General features: G+C 31.2%; 1 protein-coding gene across 2 annotated transcripts; it reads right to left on the bottom strand.

Annotated features, from left to right (window-relative positions):
- Positions 1-24,664, bottom strand: Bm2384 (Uncharacterized protein; the record flags this gene model as incomplete). 2 transcript variants are annotated; one of them, XM_043077959.1, is made up of 69 exons in its annotated part: positions 1-167; positions 578-783; positions 919-1,063; positions 1,219-1,339; positions 1,554-1,634; positions 1,833-1,970; positions 2,241-2,410; positions 2,709-2,882; positions 2,948-3,088; positions 3,269-3,347; positions 3,494-3,652; positions 3,830-3,957; positions 4,320-4,470; positions 4,751-4,945; positions 5,158-5,434; positions 5,694-5,894; positions 6,068-6,223; positions 6,591-6,748; positions 6,941-7,079; positions 7,167-7,298; positions 7,386-7,540; positions 7,759-7,891; positions 8,056-8,132; positions 8,290-8,464; positions 8,570-8,649; positions 8,717-8,829; positions 8,924-9,077; positions 9,177-9,305; positions 9,392-9,593; positions 9,824-9,932; positions 10,137-10,304; positions 10,556-10,669; positions 10,774-10,918; positions 11,047-11,217; positions 11,343-11,581; positions 11,694-11,848; positions 12,225-12,297; positions 12,589-12,748; positions 12,847-12,908; positions 13,172-13,342; positions 13,624-13,755; positions 13,991-14,104; positions 14,335-14,527; positions 14,668-14,857; positions 15,103-15,320; positions 15,628-15,746; positions 16,119-16,299; positions 16,583-16,761; positions 16,930-17,017; positions 17,127-17,219; positions 17,374-17,511; positions 17,748-17,816; positions 18,090-18,231; positions 18,384-18,537; positions 18,643-18,820; positions 19,221-19,352; positions 19,470-19,579; positions 19,805-19,936; positions 20,092-20,209; positions 20,437-20,652; positions 20,797-20,965; positions 21,092-21,234; positions 21,493-21,621; positions 21,799-21,927; positions 22,358-22,477; positions 22,716-22,817; positions 23,696-23,896; positions 24,313-24,380; positions 24,541-24,664. In XM_043077959.1, 69 exons carry the CDS (start codon positions 24,662-24,664, stop codon positions 1-3), a joined length of 9,984 nt encoding a protein of 3,327 aa, XP_042933893.1. The 2 variants fall into 2 exon arrangements, with proteins under 2 accessions (XP_042933893.1, XP_042933894.1); XM_043077960.1 differs by having other exon boundaries at positions 24,541-24,637.

The following is a 24,664-nucleotide window of genomic DNA, read 5'->3' as shown; positions in this document are numbered from 1 at the left end:
TCAAAGAATATCAAAATCATCTACAGTATTTAATGTTCTTTTTCCATGATCATACAGTTGCTTAGCTCGACCTACCTTTTCACATAGTCTTTTCGCTACTTCGAAACGATTACACCATATGTGGGGTAAACGCTGTCTTCGCCCAGATGAAATCTCTAACACTACTTCTGAAAAAAACTTCATTTAATCATCCAATCTGAAGTGTACTGTGAAGTTTTAACAACTGACAGCATTTATTTGTCAAATGAAAGTACAGAAATAACTTACTGAAAAAGCAGTATGAATTTTTTTTAATAATGGGAAGTTTTTTAATGGATTTTTACCACTTTTACGTTGAAAAGTCGATTATAAAAATAAGAAAAAAATCAATCCTTTCTTTCGAAGCTGATATTAAAAAGCTACCTCATTATGTTCAAATAAAGTTTTAGACTGGCAAAACAACGCAGTCATGCTAGTGAAATTCTTTTCAACAGTGCAAAATTAATTACAAGAATTTAATTGTTGCAGCGAGGGAAAAATGTGTAAATTATAACTTGAAACTGAGCGATCCAAAAACGCAAAAAGAGATAAACAATACCTATGGTTCCAAAGAAGCTATTTTTTTCACTGACAGGAACTGCCTGAATTAATTTAAGCTGTTTGTAAGGTATTCTCTGCACCACACTGCTGGGCTCTAAATCAATTTGTCGGACAATATAACACTGCTCGGAACAAATCAAAGCATACTGTTTTACTCGGTTTTTGGTTGTTGCTTGATCCAATAACATTTCTACATCAAGCAGCCTACAAACCATGCCAACTAGAATTTTAAAATCAAGCAATGTTAACATAAAATAAAGTTGGGTACGGTGCATCCCACACAGCTTTCATATAATACATTTTTTTTTTCTCATATATTTTCTCTAGGCCAAAGCTTACATTTCATTCGTAGCGAATCCACTAATTCTCAAAAGCTCTAACTGAGCATATGCAAGCCGTTCGGAATAGCACGGCAAAAGCGACTGTAAATTCATTGTAACCCGTGGTAATCGGACCCGATGTAGCGGAAAGTGTGACTTCCTCGCTGAAAAATAAAATTAGATCCGAAGAATCAAGGAAATTAAAACTTTTTGTGAAGCAGTATAGCAGCTAACGATGAATTATGGATTGACATTGACACTTTATCAGTAAGACTGCCAACAACTTTAATTCAAGCATTCTAAAATGGTTAAAATGTACTTGATGGACCGCCAACTATTTCTTTAACAGCTGAAGCTGTTCCTTCGACCAAATCAAAAATTCCTTGTACAGGCTTCGTTACAGTGTCCACAGCACCAGTTGTAATTCCACGCACAGCACCCTGCATAACACAGATCATCAATTTTCTTATATAGCAGTCAGGTATTATTATGCTAATTTTACATTCATCTAATAAAATTTCGTCTCCATGGAATAAGGTCTTAATATTAGTGTATTTAACTGCAATTCGAAATTATGTAAGAACAAACTGAATATATTGAAACAGCCAAAATTCTCCATTCTACGGGATTACAATTTTTCAAAAATGAACTCACAGTAAGCCCGCCTTTACGGCTTTCGTTATATGTATTAGTCAAAATAGCAGTTAAGCCGCCCAAAACACCAACACCCAAACCCTGAAAAAAATAACAATTTCAAGTTAGCTCACTTCAACAAATTTTTCCCACTTTGTATGAACATGAAAATTTGGAAGCTAAAAAAATGACAAACTTAAGCAGTAATGAAATATATTAGGTTATAACTTTATAAAAATTTGAAAATTTTGCGAGCTGAAGAATACAAGTGTCAGTACACTTAACAAGAAAGCGACTAACCTTCACACCACAATAAAGATGAGCAAGAGCAGTATTACTGTCCGCCTGCGGCTGGCAACGTAACATTCGTCGCCTCATCATTTCATGCCGTTCGTCAAACGTTAACGCACCGACACCAGTAGCCATCGATGACGCTACCTGCAAAACGCATTGTTTTAGTAAATCTGAAGATATCTACTACTATTATAATTGTTACTGAAACTTTTAATGATGCAGGTCACCAAAAAGTCTTCATTTACCCATAGAAATATTGCAAATTTTATTTCATCACAATCAACATGCTTCGTTCAGTTATTCATTTTTTATTGCAATTATAAATATTTTTATCGACGAAATTTCTTTCATCAAACTTTATAAAATATCAATCCAATGAATATCAATTAAGACGAGATAGTGCATATTCACTACCTTTGATAGACTGTTAGTGAAACAATATCCTAAGCCGCTAACAAAACCACCCAAATTGCCTTCGAACAATAGTCCTTCAAAACTTTCCTTTAAATCAGAAGCAAGACCCAACGGATTACCGAAAGCATCCATTGTCACTACGATATTGAAGGTCTGATTTTTTAACTCTTCTGAAAAATCAAACTTTGAATTCTTACAAATTTGAAACCATCATCCCATTCTTTTCCAAAAGTAATGGAAAAAAAAAAAATAGTAAGGTGAATAATGTGAACAATAGCGTTAAATAATGTTAACTATTGCTACTAAAGCTGTCTATGACATTGGGAAATAATTACTACATTATATTTATAGAGCAGTAATAAATAAATGTTGAAAAAGATCAAGCAAGAAATATGAGTAAATAATTCAATTAAAACCAATAGATATTTAAGCAAGAAAAAATTTGCTAAAAAAGTTTTTTGAACTAACCAAGATAAAATTTGTTGAGTGTTTCAATCAGAAACGAAAACGTTTCAAAATATCGAAACTGTCGAAATGGAGGAAGAGAAATCATTGCATTCTCAAAACTGACCAATTTCACATTGAATTGCCGCTTTAGTTTTCGCAAATCAGGTGGAAGGCCACTTATGCCAACTGTTACAACTAAATAATAAAATTATTACCAGCAAACTTAAATTTAGAGACTTCATATTGTCTAAAAAAGCAACCTGAAAGCGCCACAGCACCAATTTCCAAATCAAATGTTCCAAAATAACATCTACGCGCTTGTACCCGATCTAATTTATCAAGTTCCGTGTTGGGTGGCTGCAATAATGCATTAGGCTTCATACTTTCAGCTGCTTCCGTTTCTAAAAAATAAAATATCTTAATTAAAAAAAAAAAAAAAAAAAGATAAAATTGACAGCATAACAAATATTTGCTTTGAATAAAAATAATTGGGATTTATCAAATTCTTTTTTCAAGGATCAAATACACATATATATAATTCATAAGAATGGAAATTGCAATTCATATGTAAATTAACATACTTTGCACAAACTGAACAATTTTCCATAATAGTGTTTCATCGAGTTGTACGGACAAATCACACATTTTCAACCGAAAACACTAAAAATAAAAAATGCTAGAATAAAACGAATTTAGATTACAATTCGCCCACAATCATTCTCACTGTAAAAAAAAAATATTTGGTTTAAAATTCCGTATATATGTAATAAAGGCAAAAAATGCAATTTAATTTGCAAATAACGCACGTCAAATGCATCATAGTGTTCCAGTGGTGTCCAATTCATTTCTAATTTCAAAGCAGGAACCGAAACATGTGATTCTTGGAGACTTGGATCAGTACTTGTCATATCTTGTTGACAGAACAAAACCTGCCATCGATCTGTCGTCAGCAGTTGATTATCAGCCTGAAAATGTTAATATTAAAATATCAAAGTAATATTAAAAATATTAAAGTAATATTAAAAATATGAATTATAAAAGCTCCAAAAAACTTTTAAAAAACGTAATATTCGAGACAATAAGCCAGCCAGTTTTAATTACTAGTTAGTACCAATTTGTATTTGGTTCAAAACAAATCAGACCTGAATCACTTCAACGCTACCGGTAATCTGATATGTCGGACCTTGACGATTCACATGTAGTACTATTCCTTGAAATCGTGCATAAATCAGTTCTTCGTGTAATCCATTGATGAAAGATAGGCCAATACCTACAAAAAGTATACTTAATATGAATTACTTTGCATCCAGGATTTAAGCAGCAATAGGACGAAATGAAAAATGACATCACAATATTTCAAAAACGAAGAAAATTCATAACACTGCAGTGTTTCATACTATTCAACATATATCTATATCACTCTATATCATTATATCATTCTGTTCAATATATATATCATTCTGTAATGAAGTGATATAATGTATGTCAAGCAGGAGACCGACTAATTATTTCCTACTAACTGAAGATCAAATTATAAAATTGTAATAAATTGTTATTAAAAATTAAATCCATTATTTTTAAGCAAAAGCGAAATAAGGACTGATGAAGGATGTAAAAATCTAGGAAACCTACCATTTTGCATCGAAACATTCAATTCAAAATTCCACACATTGTTAAAGTTTGTTTCACAACCGCTGGATGGTGGTTGTAAATGAAATAACTGACCAGAACGGTACATTGCAGGTGTCTGACATGATTTCTGCCGATCCGTTATGCGGACTACCTTCAAATACATCTCGTCAACCCCTTATAACAAAAGATTACAAATTAACTCAGCTTTTTCCTTTCTTTTTTTTGAAAGAACATGACAGTTCTGATTTATAGAATAATTTAAAAAGAAATTCATGGATTTAACAAAGCATGATAAATTACGTTATTTTATTAGAAATCATAAAACTGTAGGGATTTTTAAAACTAGTTTTGCGAACGGAGAGACAGAGCTAAAATTAAAACTAGAACTAAAAAATTGAATTTGAAAAAGTAGTGAAAAATGTAAAAGCTACCAAAGTAGGTCCTCTGTGAAAACATTCTACATCTAAAATGCCACTTCCTGGGAGTTGCGACTGTAACTCCCATATCTGCTCAAGTGGAATTCCTTTCTTATTCAATATAGATTTCTTATTTGGGATAGCAAGTACAACTTCTGTTTTGCGTGCCTCAACAAACATTCCTTCCACTTTACAACGTAATTGCTTTTCCTGGAAATTTCATTCAATTGTAACAACCTAAAATAAATTCCTATCAGAATAGAATTTCAAAAGCTAATTTATATGCTCAATTAACTAAGCACTACAATTTCATGTAGTGCACATAATTTTTTTTTAATGCGTATTTTATAGTGTTAAGTAGCACTACAATTTTTGAGTATGTTCTACAGCGGGAAAACAAACGTCTAAGACTTCATTCTTACCGATGTAAATTGCCATTTTTGAAAACGGTCCCTTGCCGAATTTCGTTTCAACATCATTAACACAAATCCACCATTATCCAGAACGTCAAGCACGTAGCGTTCTCCCATTTTTGCGCGATTATTCATTCCAATATTTTCAAGACAACCATCTTGTGTAAAACGCCACAACTGATTACGACTACTGTCGCTGGGATTTAGTTTATTAAGTATTACTTTCCCTTTATGCAGCACCTCCAAAGCCAATTCAAGTTCATCTGTGAAGCCGTCTTTCGGTTTCCTGCAAAATTTTCTTGAAATTATTCAGTCAATAGAGAAAACAAAATATTCATTAATAAACATAAAATGCTATATAAACTCAGAATGAATCTAGTGTGAAGTTCAGTCATGATCGATCAAAACAATAAGTATGGAATGCAGCTAAACATTATGATTAGAAGCCAAAAATAATCAAAGTAGTAGTACAAATAAAAGCAAAATAAAAAAAAATGATCAAAGGGATGGTTTTTCATTCAAAAGAAGAATAATGAAAAAACTGCCTGTTGAAAGAATGCGCAAATTTGATAAAAACATCGTTAGTATACACTAAAGGTGGTCCCATTCCTGGCTTTTGTGGATCGTAAAAATTCGATTTGTTCTCGAACACTTGAAGGATCAATAATTTTGGTGCGTAATGATCGTCCCAAGCATAATCTACTGCACTTCGTGCTTTACAAATCGTACGCAAATGAGAACAAGGCCTATAAGAAGCAAATTCTGTATAATAATGAATCACATAAAAAAAAATAGAAGAATAAAAAGTGACTTTATATATCTTATCTAATAAAAATTAGTAGTGATATCAAAACATTTAAATTTACAAAGAATGTATACTATAATGGTTAAATAAAGGTATGATTTACTAGTATTTTACCTTTCAATTTTTTGCTGATATAACACAGGAACGTCGGATAGATTTTCTAGCTGAATTGGTGGAGGGTAGTAACGAACGTCCGTGAAAGTAACGTAAAATATAGCACTGTTGAGTATCACTTCAACTCTCAGAAACTGAGGAGTTTCATCTACATCTCTTTAAATGAATAACATTGGAAGAAAAATAATTTTGTGTAATAAAGAGAAAAATACCTAGTCAACTTATCTTATGAATGATCGATTCATACAAAAACGCAAAAAATGTGATAAAATGCATTTTTTTTTTTTTGCTCAATTAACAATAAATATGATTTTCCAATAAAGAAATCAAACAACTAATAGTATTTAGTGTTATTCTTCCGAAGATCAGGCAGGAAAAGATCACAACTAACGGGTACTTTTCTCCCCATTTCTCTTCTAGCTTAAGCAAATAATTCTCGTCGAAAAGTTTTACCACCTAAATCTTCTTGCATATATTATTGATCAAAGCACCCTCTATATTTTTCCATAATAAAAATTAAAACCTCATAGTAACATGAAAAGAGCTAATGAGATCGATTCTAAATGGACAACTCCAGTACTTGACATCATCACGTTTTACACATATCATTCGATTATCTTCAAAATTTTCATTCCAAATTAGGCTGCACTTGCTAGCCACTTTTACATGCTCATTGGGTTGCTAAAAAAAAGCTTTTTATTAATCATTTGCTGAGATAAAATGAACAAAACTTGCTTCTAAATTCCTTTAAAGTAAAGATCTAGTTCATAAGTGGAACGACGTTTATACATCACTAACTCTAAAATTCTGAGCTATTATATTGCAACTTTCTTCATATCATCTCGCCTACTGGATACAACAAAAGTCACATACATCGATACGATCGATGTGGCTTAGCGAAAGTCCGAAAGAAGTTTGATTACTGAGCACGTAACGTGGGGTAAGCATAACAACTTGGGTATCTTTGTACCTACCAGTTCCCTGTCGTACTTCTACACCAATATTGTATATCCTGCAATGATTAAATTCAAAAATTGATCACATGTATGTTAGCAGGAAAAAAAATTTGAAAAATCAAAACTTGAAGGTGAAAACAAACTGTGTTGGATGTTGGTCATGAACTAGCCGTAATTTCATGGAGTGTAGTCCAACTGTTAGTGGAAACTTGGGTCCAAACAATGGTTTGTAACTCTGATCACTGGTATGATTTTGGCCGACCCTTATAGTACATCTGCAAAAATAAATTTTTGACCACACAATATTAAGATGTACGACAGTTGTTCTGGAATTAAATTTTTTGATTCATTTCAAAACATACTGTCGTGGACAGTTGTCGTTAGCAAATGAAAACATCAATGGATTTCGATCCTTTGCACTTTCATGTTCTTCCATTTGTCCAGCAGCTATACCATTTGTTGCTTCCTGTTTAATAATTAGTGGAATACCGGACTTATTAACGATCCAGTATGGTACCTACAAAAGTATATTAAAAATTTTCCTGGAACAGAATGTAGAAGCAACAAATATTCGTTTGAAGTTTAAGGGTTAAATCGATTGTTACAGAAAGAAGGATCAAAGATAATGAAATGTTAGGATTTTTTAGCTCTGGTAACATCTGGTAGATCCACAAATCAGCTAACCTGTAGTTCCACAAGAACGGTAGAAATCAAATTAATGAAAGCAAAACTTACCCACAAGGCCAGCAAAACAGATCCACTACTACCAATACTTAGACTACAGTACATGTCTAGGTATCGTTTTTTCGAATCTTTCATGCGTAGATGTAAGCGATCTACATCACCGGCTTTTTGGGTTAGTGAAGATCTGAAAAGTATATGATATCAAATTTCTTAAAATAAAATTTAATTTCAACTTTATAAGTAAAATTAAGTTCAAGGAGTTGTAAACTCAAAAAACTCAATTTGATGAGTGTACTGCTAGTAAAGGAAAGCTTCAAATAATAATTACTCCTTTCTTGAATTACGTACTTCGTGACTGTAACTTCGCGCACTGAGACAAATCGATCGGTGACGACCTCAAAACTGATATTTTCGGCGGTATTAACCTGTAACTCAGCAACCTGATAATAAAGTCAAAAAAAAAAAACAGAACTTTTGTCTTCAGAATATATCAGGCTTGCAATGATACTTTATATAAAGAAATTTTGGAGACAGAAAAAGTTTTCAAATCCTCAAGTTAAAAGTTAAAAAAAAAACACTCACAGATGTAATTTGTACTTGTTTGCTGGCGGAAACAGCATATTTTGTATTAAAAATACGAAATTCTGCATCAACTGGTAATAAGTTGAGGACCGAAAGGGGAGGTGAGAAGCTTATTGTATGCCCAGACAGCATTTCGTATTCCGGATAATGTTCTCGTTTTATAGATAAGCACATCCTGAAAATATAATCACTCATTTAAATTAAAGGATTGAATGGGTGCTGAAAACCTTCAAATTTAAGTAAAAAGCTAGATAATGTTCTTAAAAAAATACAAATTTACCAATAGCATGTATCAAATATATCAAATTTTAACAATTTATTGATTCTTTCCCCTGCACTCTTTGCTTCTTGCCATTTGACCTAAAATTAAAACATACATTTTAGTTTGAAAATTTTATAAAACATTTTCAATCATTTTTCAAAATACTTCATGAGTCTTCGAACAATTCCAACCATCTGGTTTGACAGCCATTGAAGCACTCGCGAATTTGAGTGGTACATGCAATGTTTTCTTCGGATCAACTCGAATGATTGATGTTTCTTCAACAAAATATTTGAAAAATATACTCAAGTGGTAAATTGAAATCTCATAAATTATTCAATATTTTCAGTGCAGTTTAAAAAACTGACAAACCTGGAACTTTCGAACTTCCACAGGTAAGAATCAATAAAATGGGATCAAGAAGATGGTTGATAACTGTTAGTGCAGATCTTATAGTCACTACTTTTCGACCATTTTTATCCATTGTAACAACAATCACCAAACGAACATTAATACCAAAATTACTCTAAAAAACTGGTACGAACATCTTTCAGTTTATGAAATATTACATATGAGCAAACCAAGCAATAACCTTTCAACTTTTTAAAGTTTAAGCATAGCTTACGTCTGCAACTCTGGAAGTTGAACATCTAGCAAGTCGAAAATATGTGCCTACTGCATCCACATTTACTGGAGATATCTCATCCCAACCATCAACACGTACTATGAGCTGATGGATTTCTTCCGAATTTTCCTTCAAAATTTGATTATTTGAAAAACTTCATTTTACAAATAAAAAGAAGTAAAAAGGCTTTAGTTATAAATGAACTGAAAACAAACTGCAATAGTAAGTCGTTTTGTGGGAAATTCGAAAGTAGTGGATGCATCTGGCGCTGTTTGATACCATTTGGCTGTGGACTTCCTTTGCATAGATCTAGCTTCTAGAACTTCGTCAGTAGCTGTTGTGAAACGCAGACTAGAACCGGTTTCATTGTGCAAAATATAAGGAAGATGATCCGATCTTGATCGAACACATGACCCCCTAAAAGTATTCATTTGTTTATGTAAATTTCAGAAGAATTTAATTGCTAGATTTGTAAAAAATTTTTTTTGTTTATCAACCATTTGTTGCCTTGGAATTATAAGGTTGTTATGATAATGTAGTCCACATTGAAGCAGCATTTATCCATTTCCGAAAGACCTAGATAAGCTTTACATTAAAAAGAGTGTAGAACTATACCCCTCACATAACTAACACTATTGAAATTTTACCGAAAATCTTCATCCAAAGAATGTCTGATTTCAGACAATTGCAAACTGAAACGTACTGTTTGTCGCAAAAACGCTTGAGTGATATTGACGTTAAAAGTACTGAATTCACCTGCAATGAAATTTTGCTAATAATTATTCTGCCATAGCAAAAATGTGCATCGCATCAAAACATTATGAAATGAACTAAATAAATCACGCTAACAAGCGAAATACAACATAAACTGCCGCATGCAAGAAATATTCTTTACAGTGGCTAGTAAAACTACAAACTATTCAACTGCCATGCCATTATAGATTGAGTACTGATATTTACCAGCAAAAATGTCTATAACTGTCGTGTTCTTCTTAGCAAACACCGATAGTTGTTTTAACTCCCAATCTTCAATTAATGGTTCCCAACCAAAAACATTTTGATTGAAATAATCCGCAACAAACGTGAAAGAGCCATTAACCTTCTCCAGATATCGATTTAAACAAAATTCTAAACAAAAAGTTTTAAGTTAAAGAACTATTTCTTCAAAGATATCATCAATATATTATTTTTGAAAGCAACCAACAGAAGAGCATATCATATACATTAAGTTTTAATAATTCATCAAAAATGGGGTTTGGTACTACTTAGTATTAGCAGCTGGTTTCGTATTCCTACTTAAGTAGTATCCAATCACTGGCGGTTGTCCAAAGAAATGAAAAAAAGAGAAACAGATAAACTCATAGGAGTATAAAACAAACTTTTAAACTTGCATCGAATAAGCGGAAAAACTGTTCCTTGATGGTCATCCATTAACCAAAAGGAAATCTGACTGCCCTTCATGATTGTGCGGAAAACAGTGATTGATGCGCCTTCTGCAAAAGAAGAGTAAATAAGTGAATTCGAAACTTATTTGATCTTAATCTTACTTTATGTAGTATATTTGCGACAGAATCGATCAGTTTTCAGAAGATTTTACCTCTTTCAGCCAAATAAGGATCATGTATTCGAACAGCACTTTTTTCCAGCGATTTATTCAATCTCTCTAGTGAGGAAGTGAGAACATTCCGCACTACATGAAGGTCTCGATATGACACCCTAGCCACCATATCACTAATTTCAGCCTTTAAAAACATGTTAATTCAGTGAAACCAAATCAGAATATGAGTATCTACTTGTGAAAGATTTGCTTCTAGATTTTAAGTAAAAGAAAATACTTTTAATTTGAACAAAAAAACAAAAGAAAACTTACTACAAGCTGATGTTTAATGGGAATAATTGAAGAAAGTCCAAGTTTTGGAGATTGCCCTTCGACATCTGTATCACTTTCCACTGAAAGGCTGATTGTCATCGAGAAATCATTCGTTAATTGACATCTGCTTTCACTTTCAGATGCCATCATAAACCAGTCCAAGTTTATTCGCTACAAAATAATATTGGTATGGAATGCAATTCATTATACATAATTCTGCTCCTTATAAATATCGAAGATAAATAGACCGTATAAATGCTCGCTAACTTGCAATAAAACTAAAATATTAAACATACCTGTATCTCTAAATTAACATTAAACAATTTGCGTGCATCGTTCATATTCAAGACAGCAGTAGTGTGAGCAACAAGAGCCAAACTGTGCAGAGATTCTGGCTTTTCAAGAAGTATTAAATCACATTCTTTTAGTGTGATTTTTAAAGAAAAAGTTTGTTCCACAGACTCATGAATTTGTGGATCTCTTTCCATAATTCCTAATTTCGTTGTGCGCACAATGCCTCGATATGCATCTTCCACTAAAAAAAATATGTTAAATTCATCGTTTCACTTGTGCGCTTTGAAAGAAAACGATTTTTTTTTTTTTATTATATGTTCTAATGTTTTTTCAAAACTTTAATTTTCGATAACCTGGCGGTATGAAGTCGGAATGAAGAAGGAAAAAATTTTTCACATCATTAAGCCAATCTAGTAGCAAAAGCACTCGTGCATTTAATAGGACCAATGTAATTACTGGTGGTTCATCACACTTAAAAACAATATGAGCTTCGGACATAAGTTTACTTCTGAAAATGAAGCATTATCTGAGACTTATTACTATGCTCATTTTTCACAAAAATAAACCGAAAAAAGATCAAAAGACTTTTAAATGAAAATTAGATCATCATTCGCAATCACAATAATGAAAACATAATTCCTGCATTAATTATCATTAATTTTGATAAACGATCATCAGTTTTGTGGTTTTTTAATATTTTTGTGTAAAATTCCTTCATGGTCAAAAGTAAAACAAAACAAGAATAAATAAATTAAAAAGATAAAAATTAGTGCAATGACATTTCAGTCGATATAATTTCTTATCATTAGCTAAATTAAGGTACAAGTACTTCACTTCATTGTCAAAAGTCAACAAACAAAACTGAACACAGACATGAAACGCACCTATTTGAATCCACTTTGGGTAACGGAAAGAGAACTGAATTAAAAACATTCGCTCTATTATTAAATTCCATATCTGCGAAAAGAAACAACATTTAGAATTACTTTCAATCGAGAATCACTTATGAATCAAGAATCACCTTTGAGTCATTGATAAGTTATAGCTAGAAGCCAACACAGGAATTTAATTAAATTTATTTCTTTGGAATCTTCCCGAGTTCTTGAAAAACTCCACTCAGAAAGTTGATTTTAAAAGATACACATATTAACGATAAATTTAAATGATCATATTTAATATATTCTATTTCTTTCGATTATTAATAAAAGCTTTTTCGATTCCTTCTATTAAGCATTAACTTTCTCATACCAAAAAAACGCATGTCGATTAGTTCAGTACTTTCGCAGATTAAATCCAGTTCTGACTGATTATCGATATAGACATCAAATGATATGCGTGAGGAATTCAATTTCACTCCAGCTAATGGTACAAATCCTTGAGAATTCTCACATTGCACAAAACAATTAAACTGCAACGAAATATACACAGTTACACCAAATAGATTTAAAATCCAATTCTTAAAATATTCCTTACTGATATCCTCAACTCAAGAAATAATGCACTCACTTCAACGTTTACGAGCATCATTCGAAATGAAAACGATGCATATTTACTGCTCACTCCAATAACTTCCTGAAAAATATTATTGCCACGGAAAAATTAAAACTTGATACAAACCTTACAATACATTTTTTAAGTTTAATGTCGATAAAAAACGTTTTTAACATATATAAAACAGTATAAATGGCCTCCAATCTCCAAGTAACAATAAAGATGATATCTTCAATTTCCAGAAACATAAGTCATAACATGCTGATAAGAAAAAATGAAACAATAAGCTTAAGACATTTACAATACTTGAAAAGCGATTTAAAAAAACACAATTGAAAACTTGCATGGAATTCTGCAGGTTTTTGCAAAACTTCGATGGGTATTGTTTCTGATGCGAGGACTAAAGCATCACCTAAGTTCATCGATAAGAAGCCGCGCAGTAATCGATAAAACTCAGTGGTTAACTTGACATTTAGGTTGGCGAGCGACGTAGTAATTACTACGTCTGGTACTAAAATGTATTACGATCAATATTAGAAAGATGGGAAAAATGCTAGGATATAGAAAAGTGGAAATTCAAATAGAAATTCGAAAAAATGGGTAATAAAAAGTTCATTTTATTTTCTCAGTCTCATTTCCAGGAAAAAATGAGAAACTTTCAAGGCAATTTAATAAGCTCAGTGTTTAATACCTACTAATTCTCTCCCAAAACTAAATCCATCAAAACAGTTTACAATTTAAATTGGGTTAAAAAATTTTCAACACACATTGAAAACAAAAGAGATTGCTCACCTCTGTGAGAAACAAAAATATCCAAGTTTCGAAAAATATCTATTAACAAATCACAAGGTCTCGAAAGTACACTTTTTCGCGAACTTAAGAAATGAAAATGCTGAAACATATCGCAGCACACTCTTTCATAACCTAAAATTTTACTTTCTTCTTTATTAGCCATAAGAATTAGATGTTATATAAGTCTAAAACATTCACATAAACGCAATCAAAATTAATATTACCTTTTCATTTTAGCTTCTTAAATTTGCTGTTTCATTATATTTCCTACTTCTAATTCTTTTTTTACTTTCATATGACGTTTTTATGATTCCAATATTTGTGTAAGAACATTCTCAAATTCTAGCTGTAAGTCAAAAAATATCACCTGGTATTTCGCGAACTCCAGCCTTGGTGTTTGATACCCTTACGCCTTCATAAAGTGATGTTTCAGTGCAAACTACTGACATCCAGTCAATGCAGCAATCGTGATCGTCATCATCTTAATATTACTCTCGTTATGTCCTATTATTATATCCAAACTTTTGATGTTTTATTAGTTAACATTCTTATTTAAATCAACCAAGAAAAATTTCTTGATCATATTGCACATAAAAATTAAATTATCAAATTTTGCACAGAAGAACAGATGCTTAGTTTAAAAAAAAAAAAATCAAACTTTCTTGAAAAAAGTAAAGAATGAATTATAAGAAATTGAAAGAAATAACAAACCAAAAACATTCGTAATCTCGAAATCCTGAAACTTAGGAATTAAAGATGATAATTGGAATCGATTATTGATACGAATATTAGCAGTTTCACAGAGAAGCACTTGATTAGACAATTGATTGAGTGGAAGGACAATAACGCACGGACATTCAATTTCACAAATTAGCTTTATCCTGCTTCGCACATCATTGTTCATCTGAAGAAATTAAAATACTTTCTAAATCATACTGAACTTTAGAATAAATACAATAACATGATATTCCACACTCTACAACCGATGAAACATATAGATGTGACAAGGTTCGATAATCTAGATATTTAATACAGTTAACTTACTTGAATGTTTGGAGATGAAATGTTATTTCGCATGACAATATTCTGTAGCTCTATAAAATGCTGCCAAAAATCCAATAATGCATTAAAATAACGATGTGTATGAACATATGATATGCTAACTGTTGGTGGTATTCGTAACATAATACTTGCGTCATATCCCTTTGCTGTAGCTGATGTGGCACATAGACACCTACAGTTTTCACTTTATAATTTTGATTTTTCTTTCTTTTTCAAATTAACTTGCCACTTTTTCATTTTCTCGTTAAGTAGAGATGCTGAGCCTACTGCTACTGCTTATTGTTGAACACATTTAAATTAAACTGGCACCATTTCAGATTAGTGCTATGTCTTTAATATCAAGTCGGTTTACTAAAAATTTTAATACAAGAAAATAATATAGCTTTTAACACGAAACTTTTGTCCAATAAATATTACTTGGTAATATGGAGAGTTGTGCGAGAAGGTAACATATGTTTTTGATTTTCGTCATCTGAATGAAAAGTTTGTTCCACTTCTTCCTTTTTATTTGGTAACGCTCGAAGATTAACACGTTCACTGTACAATTCTGAATAAAAAGGTGTACTATCCGATAATGAACAATTTCCCAGCGATAGCGATATTTCCAGTGGTACTTCGTTGTCATTGATCCTTGCCTATAAGTTATCTATTTTACTATAGTAATACTATTTCTACGTGTTGGCAGGATTATGGAAACATAAGCTTTTGAAAATTTTCTTTATATTACCTACAAAAAGCAACAACACCAGATAACATAAAGAAACCAAACAACTTCGAGGGCGAAAGAAATGTGACGCAAAAATAAAAAAAGAAAATTTGATGAGATGCAAACAGAAGAAACAGATAACAAGTAGAACAACTTAAACTAAACTTTTGATTAAGGAATAAAGAGCAACAAGAAAAATCTAGAATTCTTGCATTTAATTCTGAACTATCCCTCACCTCCGCAATCATAAACACTTCCTCTGCTCGGATTACACCCAACTGACATTTATTTGTTGGATAATTCATCACTATTTGTATCAATCCAGCATTAAATTTAACTTTCATGTTATATGGTTCTGCAATAAAAATCATATTATGATCGAGAAAATTTTGATTAAACATTTTCACAGAATCACTGAACTTCGTTTTGAGCAATAGTGAATCGATATAACTGAATTCTTCCTAAGATTATTAACATCTAAAACTGAAACTAAAACTAACAGGTGAACTACAAACTTTTATTTCAACAACTATCATATAAATCTCAATAATTCTCCTCCCTGTACAAACTGGCCCTCAAATTTTTACTTGTACTGTTAATATCTTTTTCGTAAAGAATAGATATTCAATATGAATTCTTTCCAAAAAATTTGCATGCAATCTCAAAATAACCTCGTTTTGAGCAGCAGTGAAGGTTTACTATTTTGAAGGAAACATTTTGAAATAACCTAGGTCTTGTAAAGCTATATTTGTACTAGCTGCAGATGGACGAGCTTGAATTTCGATATAGTCTTCTGGAAGTTCCGCTTTTGGTTCCAACAAGCCAAAAAAATCGAGCAATAGTGTATAACTCCGCCGATTCATACATATTTCTATTTTTGGTACATCCATGTTTATCAAACAGCTTACCTACACAATCAAATAGATTTGGCAAGCATTTAAATTCCACAGAACAATATATATTATTTTAAACTCATTTCTATCACTTCATCCTTCAAAAAAGCATTTGCAGTAACATATAAATACTGCAGTATAGAACTAAATAAAAATTATATACCAAGGTTCTTTTACTCTAAGCAAGCACTGATATTACGAGTCATAATTCTAAATCAAAAATCCATTTCATATCTTTTACATTTTCTGAATTTTTTAATCATAAATAAATAAAGCAACAGATGAATAAAGTACCCACTTTTTTATACTCAGATTCAAAAGATGGGTGTTCTTTACCAATTAAAAGACAAGTGAAATGAGATGCACCAACAACGTCAATATTCTTTAATGCAGTACTATTGAAAGCAGCACTCTCCTGCGGGCTTCCCAATCTCTCATTTTTACTATTATCCACGGTGGTAGATAGTGAATTTACGCCTGAACTTCATAATCATTTGCACACATTAAAATATATTCATTAACAAGTACTATATACTTTTTTGAGTGGCTTTTTGAAGCTTATAAAAATTATTAAAAGTCCATCTAAATGAACTAAAACAGAAAATTAACTTGGAGATGTTTCTTGATAAATAAAAAATATTTTACTGAGACTGCGTATACGTCGCTGAGATAAAGAAGATTTGCACCGTAAGTCGTCAACATTCAAACTTGGACATGAGACAGACATTTGTTTCTAAACATTATTCGCCGTTTTTATTGAATAAGTATCACAGAAAAGTAAGCTGTATTTTACCACTAAAAAAGCGAAATTAACTACATCAGATATAATAATTTACGAAAACCTTAAGAGAAGTTTGACTTCTTATGCATAATAATTCATCGCTTGTCGGCTCGAACAAATCTTTAACTTCCAACGAACCAAAATCAATTTTAACCTTAAATATTACAGCAGTTGTTAAGAATACCTGTTGGTTTTTCAGTTTTTGTGTTAAAGAATAAAACTTATATCATCCTGTGAATATGAATACCTGAAAATCATATATTTCTTAGCAGATGAGATGTTTTAAATAGATTCCTCCAAATCCATACCGTTGTAATAAATTGTTCTCTGTTTGTTATTCCAACAACTAAATCCCTCATATCACCCAGAGCAAACGGTGTCGACGTTGCTGATTTCTTTTTTCGATCTAATAAATTCCCCCGTTTGCTACGCAACTCCACTTTTATCTATAATTTAAAGATATCGAAATTTTCACGAAAAAATCTCAAACTTTTCTTCCGAAACGCATATACAATACGATCCTGCTTGCATGCTCTACTTTGCCGAGCTCCGTATTTGCTAATTTAAATATATATATTAAAAAAAAAAAAAAAAGAATTTATAGTGTTCTGGAACTTAGCATAAAGAAGTTAACGACTAGAATATTAAACTGAATGAATATTATTAAAAAATAATTACAAACTTGGGGACAATGAATAACGAAGTCAATGACAGTGATAACTTCCATCAATATAGGATCCAAATTTTTATCCTATAATAAATAAAAATATTGTTTTTAAAAAGAAATTATGTTTTAACATATATCTTACATCCCAAATATTTGTGTTTATTAACTGTAATCTTATTATGATTAAATATTCCCCTTTTTCAACCTGATGGACCCGAAAATCTTACTATAATCCAACGCTTAACCTTTGTATATTATTTTCAAAAAAAAAAAAAAAACACATTCACCATTAAATGAGATAACAAAATCGACTAGTAAAACACAATTTTCGTTTATAAACAAAGGTTGTTTACGTACCTGTTTTATTGTGCTTTTATCGCTGAAAAAGGTAGCTAAATCATCAAAAGCACCTTCATTATACAGTACTGATAATTCACTGCATTTTACATCAAGCGTGTGTGTCACCGTCATCTTTGGAGCACGACGATGGTATGCTAATCTTCAAAAAAAAAATGAATAAATAAATAAAACTGAAAAGCTCTAATTTGACAAGCAACTGACTCATCAGCAAGGACTACTAGGAAAAACTAAGAGATAAATCGTATCTGCAAAGAGTTTAATTTAAATATCAGATATTGAAAGAAAATTTACCGGAAAAGTGCATCGTTCAAATCATTGCTTTTGGTATACTCTGAAGTATTTCGATTACTAGTTCTTCCAGCTTTCCCAATTGCAAATAAGATTTGAGTTGTTTCTTTGGCAAATCCAAACATCAACGATTCGCTTTCTTGTCTATCAGTTTCGTCTAGAACAAATTGATAAAGATGACCTCATACTAACAGCTTCAACTTTATTTTTTCTCACTGTGAAGTGCGAACTGCACATTTATAAATAGAGAAAAATTGTTAACCATCTTGCGTATTGTCGATTAATGTATCTTCCGCAGGGAAAGTGCATAATCTTTGCAGACTCAAATCTTTAACAGAAAGTGACACAGCCGTACTATGGCGACGTGGGCTAAGATGAACACAGCTTGCTAACTGCCACAGATCCATCGCTAGCACTCGCGTACTTCCATCTTTTCGATTCTAAACATTGTAATTGAAACTCATGTTTTAAGAATTTCTTACTGATATTTTACTAATTCGATAGTTTTATAAAATTCCGCTTCCAATCCTTCATAGTAACTTTTCATGCATAAATGGCAAAAGTAAAACGCTTGAAGTAAAAAGAATAAGTCTGAAAACTTTTTGAATTGTGTGAAAAGTTTTGTTTGATCAACGATGTGACGTACTGATAAAGAAAGCCTATTTTAGACTTTATTTGCAGCTTCTTTAATTTTTTTTTTTGCACTTGCAAAAAAGATCTGAGTAATCAGAAGGAAAACTATAAAAAATACAATTATCGACTGGTCAACTTCTTAGTGCATGCTACTTGGAAAAACTTGATACCTGTTTTTTAAAACCAAGGTAGTTTATAACAAATTACCTCAAAATCCTCTATAAAACGTATTGTCATCCTTTCAAGTTTCAATTTTACTTCCGCTAGCAGAGTATCACGATGTAGTATAGTTGAATCATCCCTGCTCTCGTTCAGCACATCCAAAATTTCATCTTCAACCTTTAATATTTCTGTCATTTTTTACAAATTTTTCAGAAATTAAGAAATCCTTTAAAACTCCCTAAAAAAGAACGATAGAAAAAAGAGGACAGAAAAAAAAAAGAGAAAATGACTTACCTGTTTTTCAAGCAGCTTGAAATCTGTGGAAAAAGAGCTTTCTTTTTCATTGGTAGATAACATATCGAACATTGATTCATAATGATCCTTTTTTTCTGATTTTGCTTCCTCTGTAGAAATTTGAGTTTAAATTTCTGATGTCTCAATTTATCTAATTTTCTTTTCAGAATTCTAATTAATGTGGTGTTTTAATTCAGTGCTTTCTATTTGACTTAGGTTATAACAGCAACTGAACAGTTTCTAAAGAGAACTAGTTAGATGCAATAATGATTCAATTTGGTTAGGTAACAAAGCAAAAGTGAATAAATTAGCTAAGCTAAAAAAATACTGAGAACCTTTTTGTGGACCATATATCCAACTACTCAACCAACTGTATAATCCACCACCAGAATTTTTTGTTCCTTCTTCAGAATGCGAATGATTACTACTGGTTGTTCTATCAGTATCTGAGTCACTGCGAAATACAGCTGAAACAAGCAATATTTTACATAAAATCTTTGATCTATTTAATGCCTCTATAAGTAAGATATAGAATATATAATCTGCATACATAATATGTTAAATCTAAACAGAACCAAAATAACTTTGTATTAACATTTTACTCTTAAAAAACTTCACTAACGAAAGCCGATGTTTTCAAAACTTTCATCATCCGACTGCAGTCCATTTTCACTACATAGACGTGCTTCCTTTTCAGCAAGGATCCGCCGGTATACCGTTTCTCGAAACAATTGTAATTCCTAAAAAACAATTTTATCGGATTTATGCTCAAATTGAATTTTATTGAGTAATGTCTACTCCAACATTTTCTCAATACTTATAATTCAACAATTGCTCGTTTGTAATGCTCAATAATTTGAGTTTGTGAGCGTAGCACTAAAACAGGTAGCATTAACGTTTACTGACATCCGAACATGAAAATAATGAGAAATTAGAATTCAAACAGCACTAGAAACTCGGAACTCACATGATAGGTGTAATTGGAATCTCTTTCGATTTGTTTCATCAAAATTAAATCCTCGGAGTTTGCAGATCTTCTTAAAGAAGCAGTGGTTGTTAAATTTGATGAAGTTGTAATTGTTCCCACTTCTTCCGTATGTTCCGCACCATAATTTTGGCCAAAAGCATTCCCAAAATGTGAGGTTTCATACCTTTCATTAAATTTATTCGATTGACCACTAGCCTAGGAAAAGTATTTTCCAGTAATAGTTTTTTTTTTTTTTTTTAAAAGATTTAGACATCAATTATGAAAACAAGAGTTGTCATGAAAAATTACACATAAACTTTGAAAACAATAACATAAAAAAGAATATAAAACAGGGCATACGGAGATTGCAGATGTCTCCAAGTAAGATAGTAACCTCCGTCGATAAGCTCGACAATATGAGTTCAGTTGCTTTGCACGATTATAAGCAAAACTCCAAGTATGTCTTATTTTTCTTTGCCTTTCTTGGTCCTGTACACGATTGTATGCAAAATTCCACCATTCTTTCGCACTAAAAAAGTAATCCTAATGAAGATACAAGTCTCAACTTTCATGATATACATTACGTAAATATTCTCATTTCTCGTTCAATTGTTAATCAGCAAAAATGTGATACTCTAAGACTGACAATACATACTTTTCACCAACAGTGGTCAGTGGCCGCCATTTTCGATGTTGTCGTGACCTGTCAAACCGAGCCCATTCTTTTCCTAATGAACTCATTTCCAAGAGTTGTCGTTTTGTCAGTTCAATTACAACTTTCTCAGGACACAAATTAAACTACAAAAGAAATAAGTTTTTTCTTTTAAAGCGATATTGCTTTGTTGATAGAAAAAAAAATTGCTGCAAAATAGAAAAAAATTTTTCAAAAAAAAAAAAAAAAAAAGAAAAAAATTTTCAATTCTTCGAGCATAACATAAAAGAAAATTAATTCACACACAAAAAACAAAATGTAAAAGAAGTTAGCTTATCAATCCTTCATACAAATGACAAAACTACATTATCTACGCGGTTCAGACAAAAATTTTGTGAACGTACCTTAAATCTAGGAATATAAGGATATGTTTTCAAAGGAAATTTGTTCGTATTTCTTTCCATATATAAATGAGCACTGAACGGTTGAAGGATACACACATTATCTTTACTGATTTCTGGTGCCATCATATACTACAATTAATATACTTTCTTGCCGGTAAAAACAATAAAAACACTCAAAATTCTAATTTTAATGATATCACTTCTCATTGAGCAAGATAAAGATCATTTTTTAACTTCTAAAAACGGAAAAAATCATTCCATAATTCTTAATTTCTTAAAACGGAAGAAACAGGTGAGAAATTAGACCTGAAGATCCATGTAGCTCTTGATTTCTCCAGTGACTCGCTGCCCACAATTCCAGTACACTGATAAACCTTCTATCCCTAGTTTTTTAAACATATTTACACCATCTCGTGGTTGCATGTATCCAGTTTCCTAAAAACATCAAATCTGATTCTCATACTTTATCCCGAAGTCTATATCTTTAGTTACCAAAAAAAAAAAAATCATTAGTTGCAAATAACGTCACTATTTTAAGATCGCCGTTAACGACATTGATTTTTCATGATTTAATAAGGTAATATTTCTGGAAGCAATGAATGAATTGGAGGAAATCAATGACGGATCAAAATTATCCTCTATTACTTCCATAATACAAACTATAAGATCTCAACAAAAAAGACTATAGAACTTCAAGAATGCATCTACAACAAACAAAACGTAAATATTACGCTATATTGCGAAATATGACTTTTGATTCATGAACCAATTTTAAATGAAAAAGTTGTCAATTTACTGTCTGTCTAATGTCACTTCATTAGCTGAAATAAAATAAACAAGAAGCAAACAAATCAAATTAAAATACCCAATGTGAATTTGTAGTTTGCATGCTGACATTATGTATACGCACACCACAAACAAATGGTATATTGTTCGATAATGTTACATCATCTTCATATCGTATGTGAACATTAGTTAGAACTAACTGCAAAGAAAAAATGAACAAAAATGATAACACTTATTTTCCACTTTTTTGTTCAGAATTATAGCAGTATCATAAATCATAGAAAGGAAATTCACTGTATAATTAAAACATTATAATTATATAATTGCGATAACACAGGAACTGTTTTTCCTAAATTTCAAACTTTTAAAGCTTTGAAATTGAAATACGGTTAAGTATAAATAAAAACAAATTCATAAAAAAAAAAAACTCTAAATACCTGAATATTATTGACAATAGTTGATACTAATGATGCCCCCCACCAGTTTTGTTCCGATGCACTGTCTGGGCTAGGCAAACCCCAATAACTTAGTAATTGTCTCTGAAAATAATCCTATTAAAAAATTTTAAAATAATTATACGTTATTCATTGTTTTGAGGTTCGGATTCATAAAAATTAAACTAGATCCGTTAATATAGGAAAATAGTTATAAAAAAGAGTTAAAAAAGGTTCATGACAGCACGCTTATTCACCATTATACTACCTGCTTGTAAAAATTCTTTGACTTATTAATGGTGTTTTTTGAAATCTCTTTTTGCTACAATATTTCAGCCATTAAAACCATACCATTCGATTTTATAAATCTTTTCTTTTGTAAAAACAGTTTTGTAATTAAAATTTTTTTTTAACACATTATACTCAGCAAAATCATGAATTATGTTCATAAGTTCTTCTTTTGTTTTCGCATATAAAACTTTTAGAATCTGTAGTATTACAGATATTTCTTCTTTCGCTTTCCTTTGTAAAATTCCTAATCTTCTAGCACTTTTCTTTTTTTTCTCGCAATTTGGTGTTTAATAACCCATTTCCTAAATACTCCTCCATACTCAACTTCTTTACATTTACTAAATTTATAAGTATTTTTGCCTTAGGATATTTAAAGAAAAAATTTAAAAAATTCCTTTTTCAAATTTTCAAATTTATTACGTAAGTTTATAATACTCATTTCAAAATTTCAATGTCTAACCAAAACTGGCAAGAATTTTGAAAGATTCTAAATTAAACTAATCTTGCCAATTTTATGGATATGAAGTGTTTTATAAGTTCCTCATATTTAGGATATTTCAAACAACAAACTTCAGCCGAAAAATGTTTTAGCAAAAATTTGATCATTTTATTGTCTACATATAGTCGTAGATATTCATCAAGATTAGCAGTTTGAAAAGGAAAAGTGAAAAAAAAAGAAAATAAATCCAAACCTTATGGTATTTTTCTAGATCCTCTAATTGCTGCTCCTTTTTAGCTTGCTCATAGATTTCTACATTCTCAACATCGTACCGAACTGATGTTGATGGTTCCAGAAGTACCAGTAAATCACTCATTTTGATAACCCATGGTTCACTTCGCAAACGAGTTAATGGTACTGATAGGGTAAGTTTCCCAAGCAAGCCAGATTTTACCTCAAATATAAATTTCATTTTAAGTGCTGTTGGGTGAAGAGAGATTCATATTAGCACTAACATAGCAATTTTAGATTCTACAACTTGAACTGAAGAAAGACATTTTGGAAAATCAGTTGAGAAATGAAACAAATTTTAAAAGAACAAATTCTTTTTTTCTTAATTTGCCTCATAGGACGTCAATTTCTTTGCAGTAACAGTAATCACCAGCTTAGGATGCATGCATATCATTAAGCAAAAGTGTCTAATATGATGGATTGCTAACAAAATGGAAAATAAGAATCAACAAGACCAATTTCATAGATAGGAAATCGACATTAGAAGTGTTAGAAATTTTGAAGACATTCACATTATAACGTATTTTAAAATTTTTACTACAAGTTTAGTTCAAAAATTTATAAAAAAATCTTGGTTACCTTTAGTGGAATATCGAATTTACGCAAAGCCGACTTCTTCAGGGGAACATTTTCCAGTTCAACCTGTCCTGAAAGTTATATTTTACCACATTATATACTTGAAATTCCGATTTGTTTTCGAAAAGAAACTTAATAATTGATTTAAAAAATCGAAAATTGAAAAAAAAAAGGAAATAACGAGTGGAAAGACATTAATAAATGATGTGATGATGGCAAAGCAGGACATACCTTGCAACAAAGCTATGCTTAACTGATCGGTATTCAAATTTTCTAAATATTCTCCTACATAATTGTTAAGAACCCAAGCAACTAAATTTTCCAACATTTTCTCCTCACCAATCTGAAATGACAT

This window comes from Brugia malayi (assembly GCF_000002995.4).
Source record: "Brugia malayi strain FR3 genome assembly, contig: Bm_v4_Chr2_contig_001, whole genome shotgun sequence".
In the NCBI taxonomy this organism is placed as follows: Eukaryota; Metazoa; Nematoda; class Chromadorea; order Rhabditida; family Onchocercidae; genus Brugia; species Brugia malayi.
The sequence above is the reverse complement of the archived record's forward strand: the minus strand, read 5'-3'. Positions and strand labels throughout refer to the sequence as shown.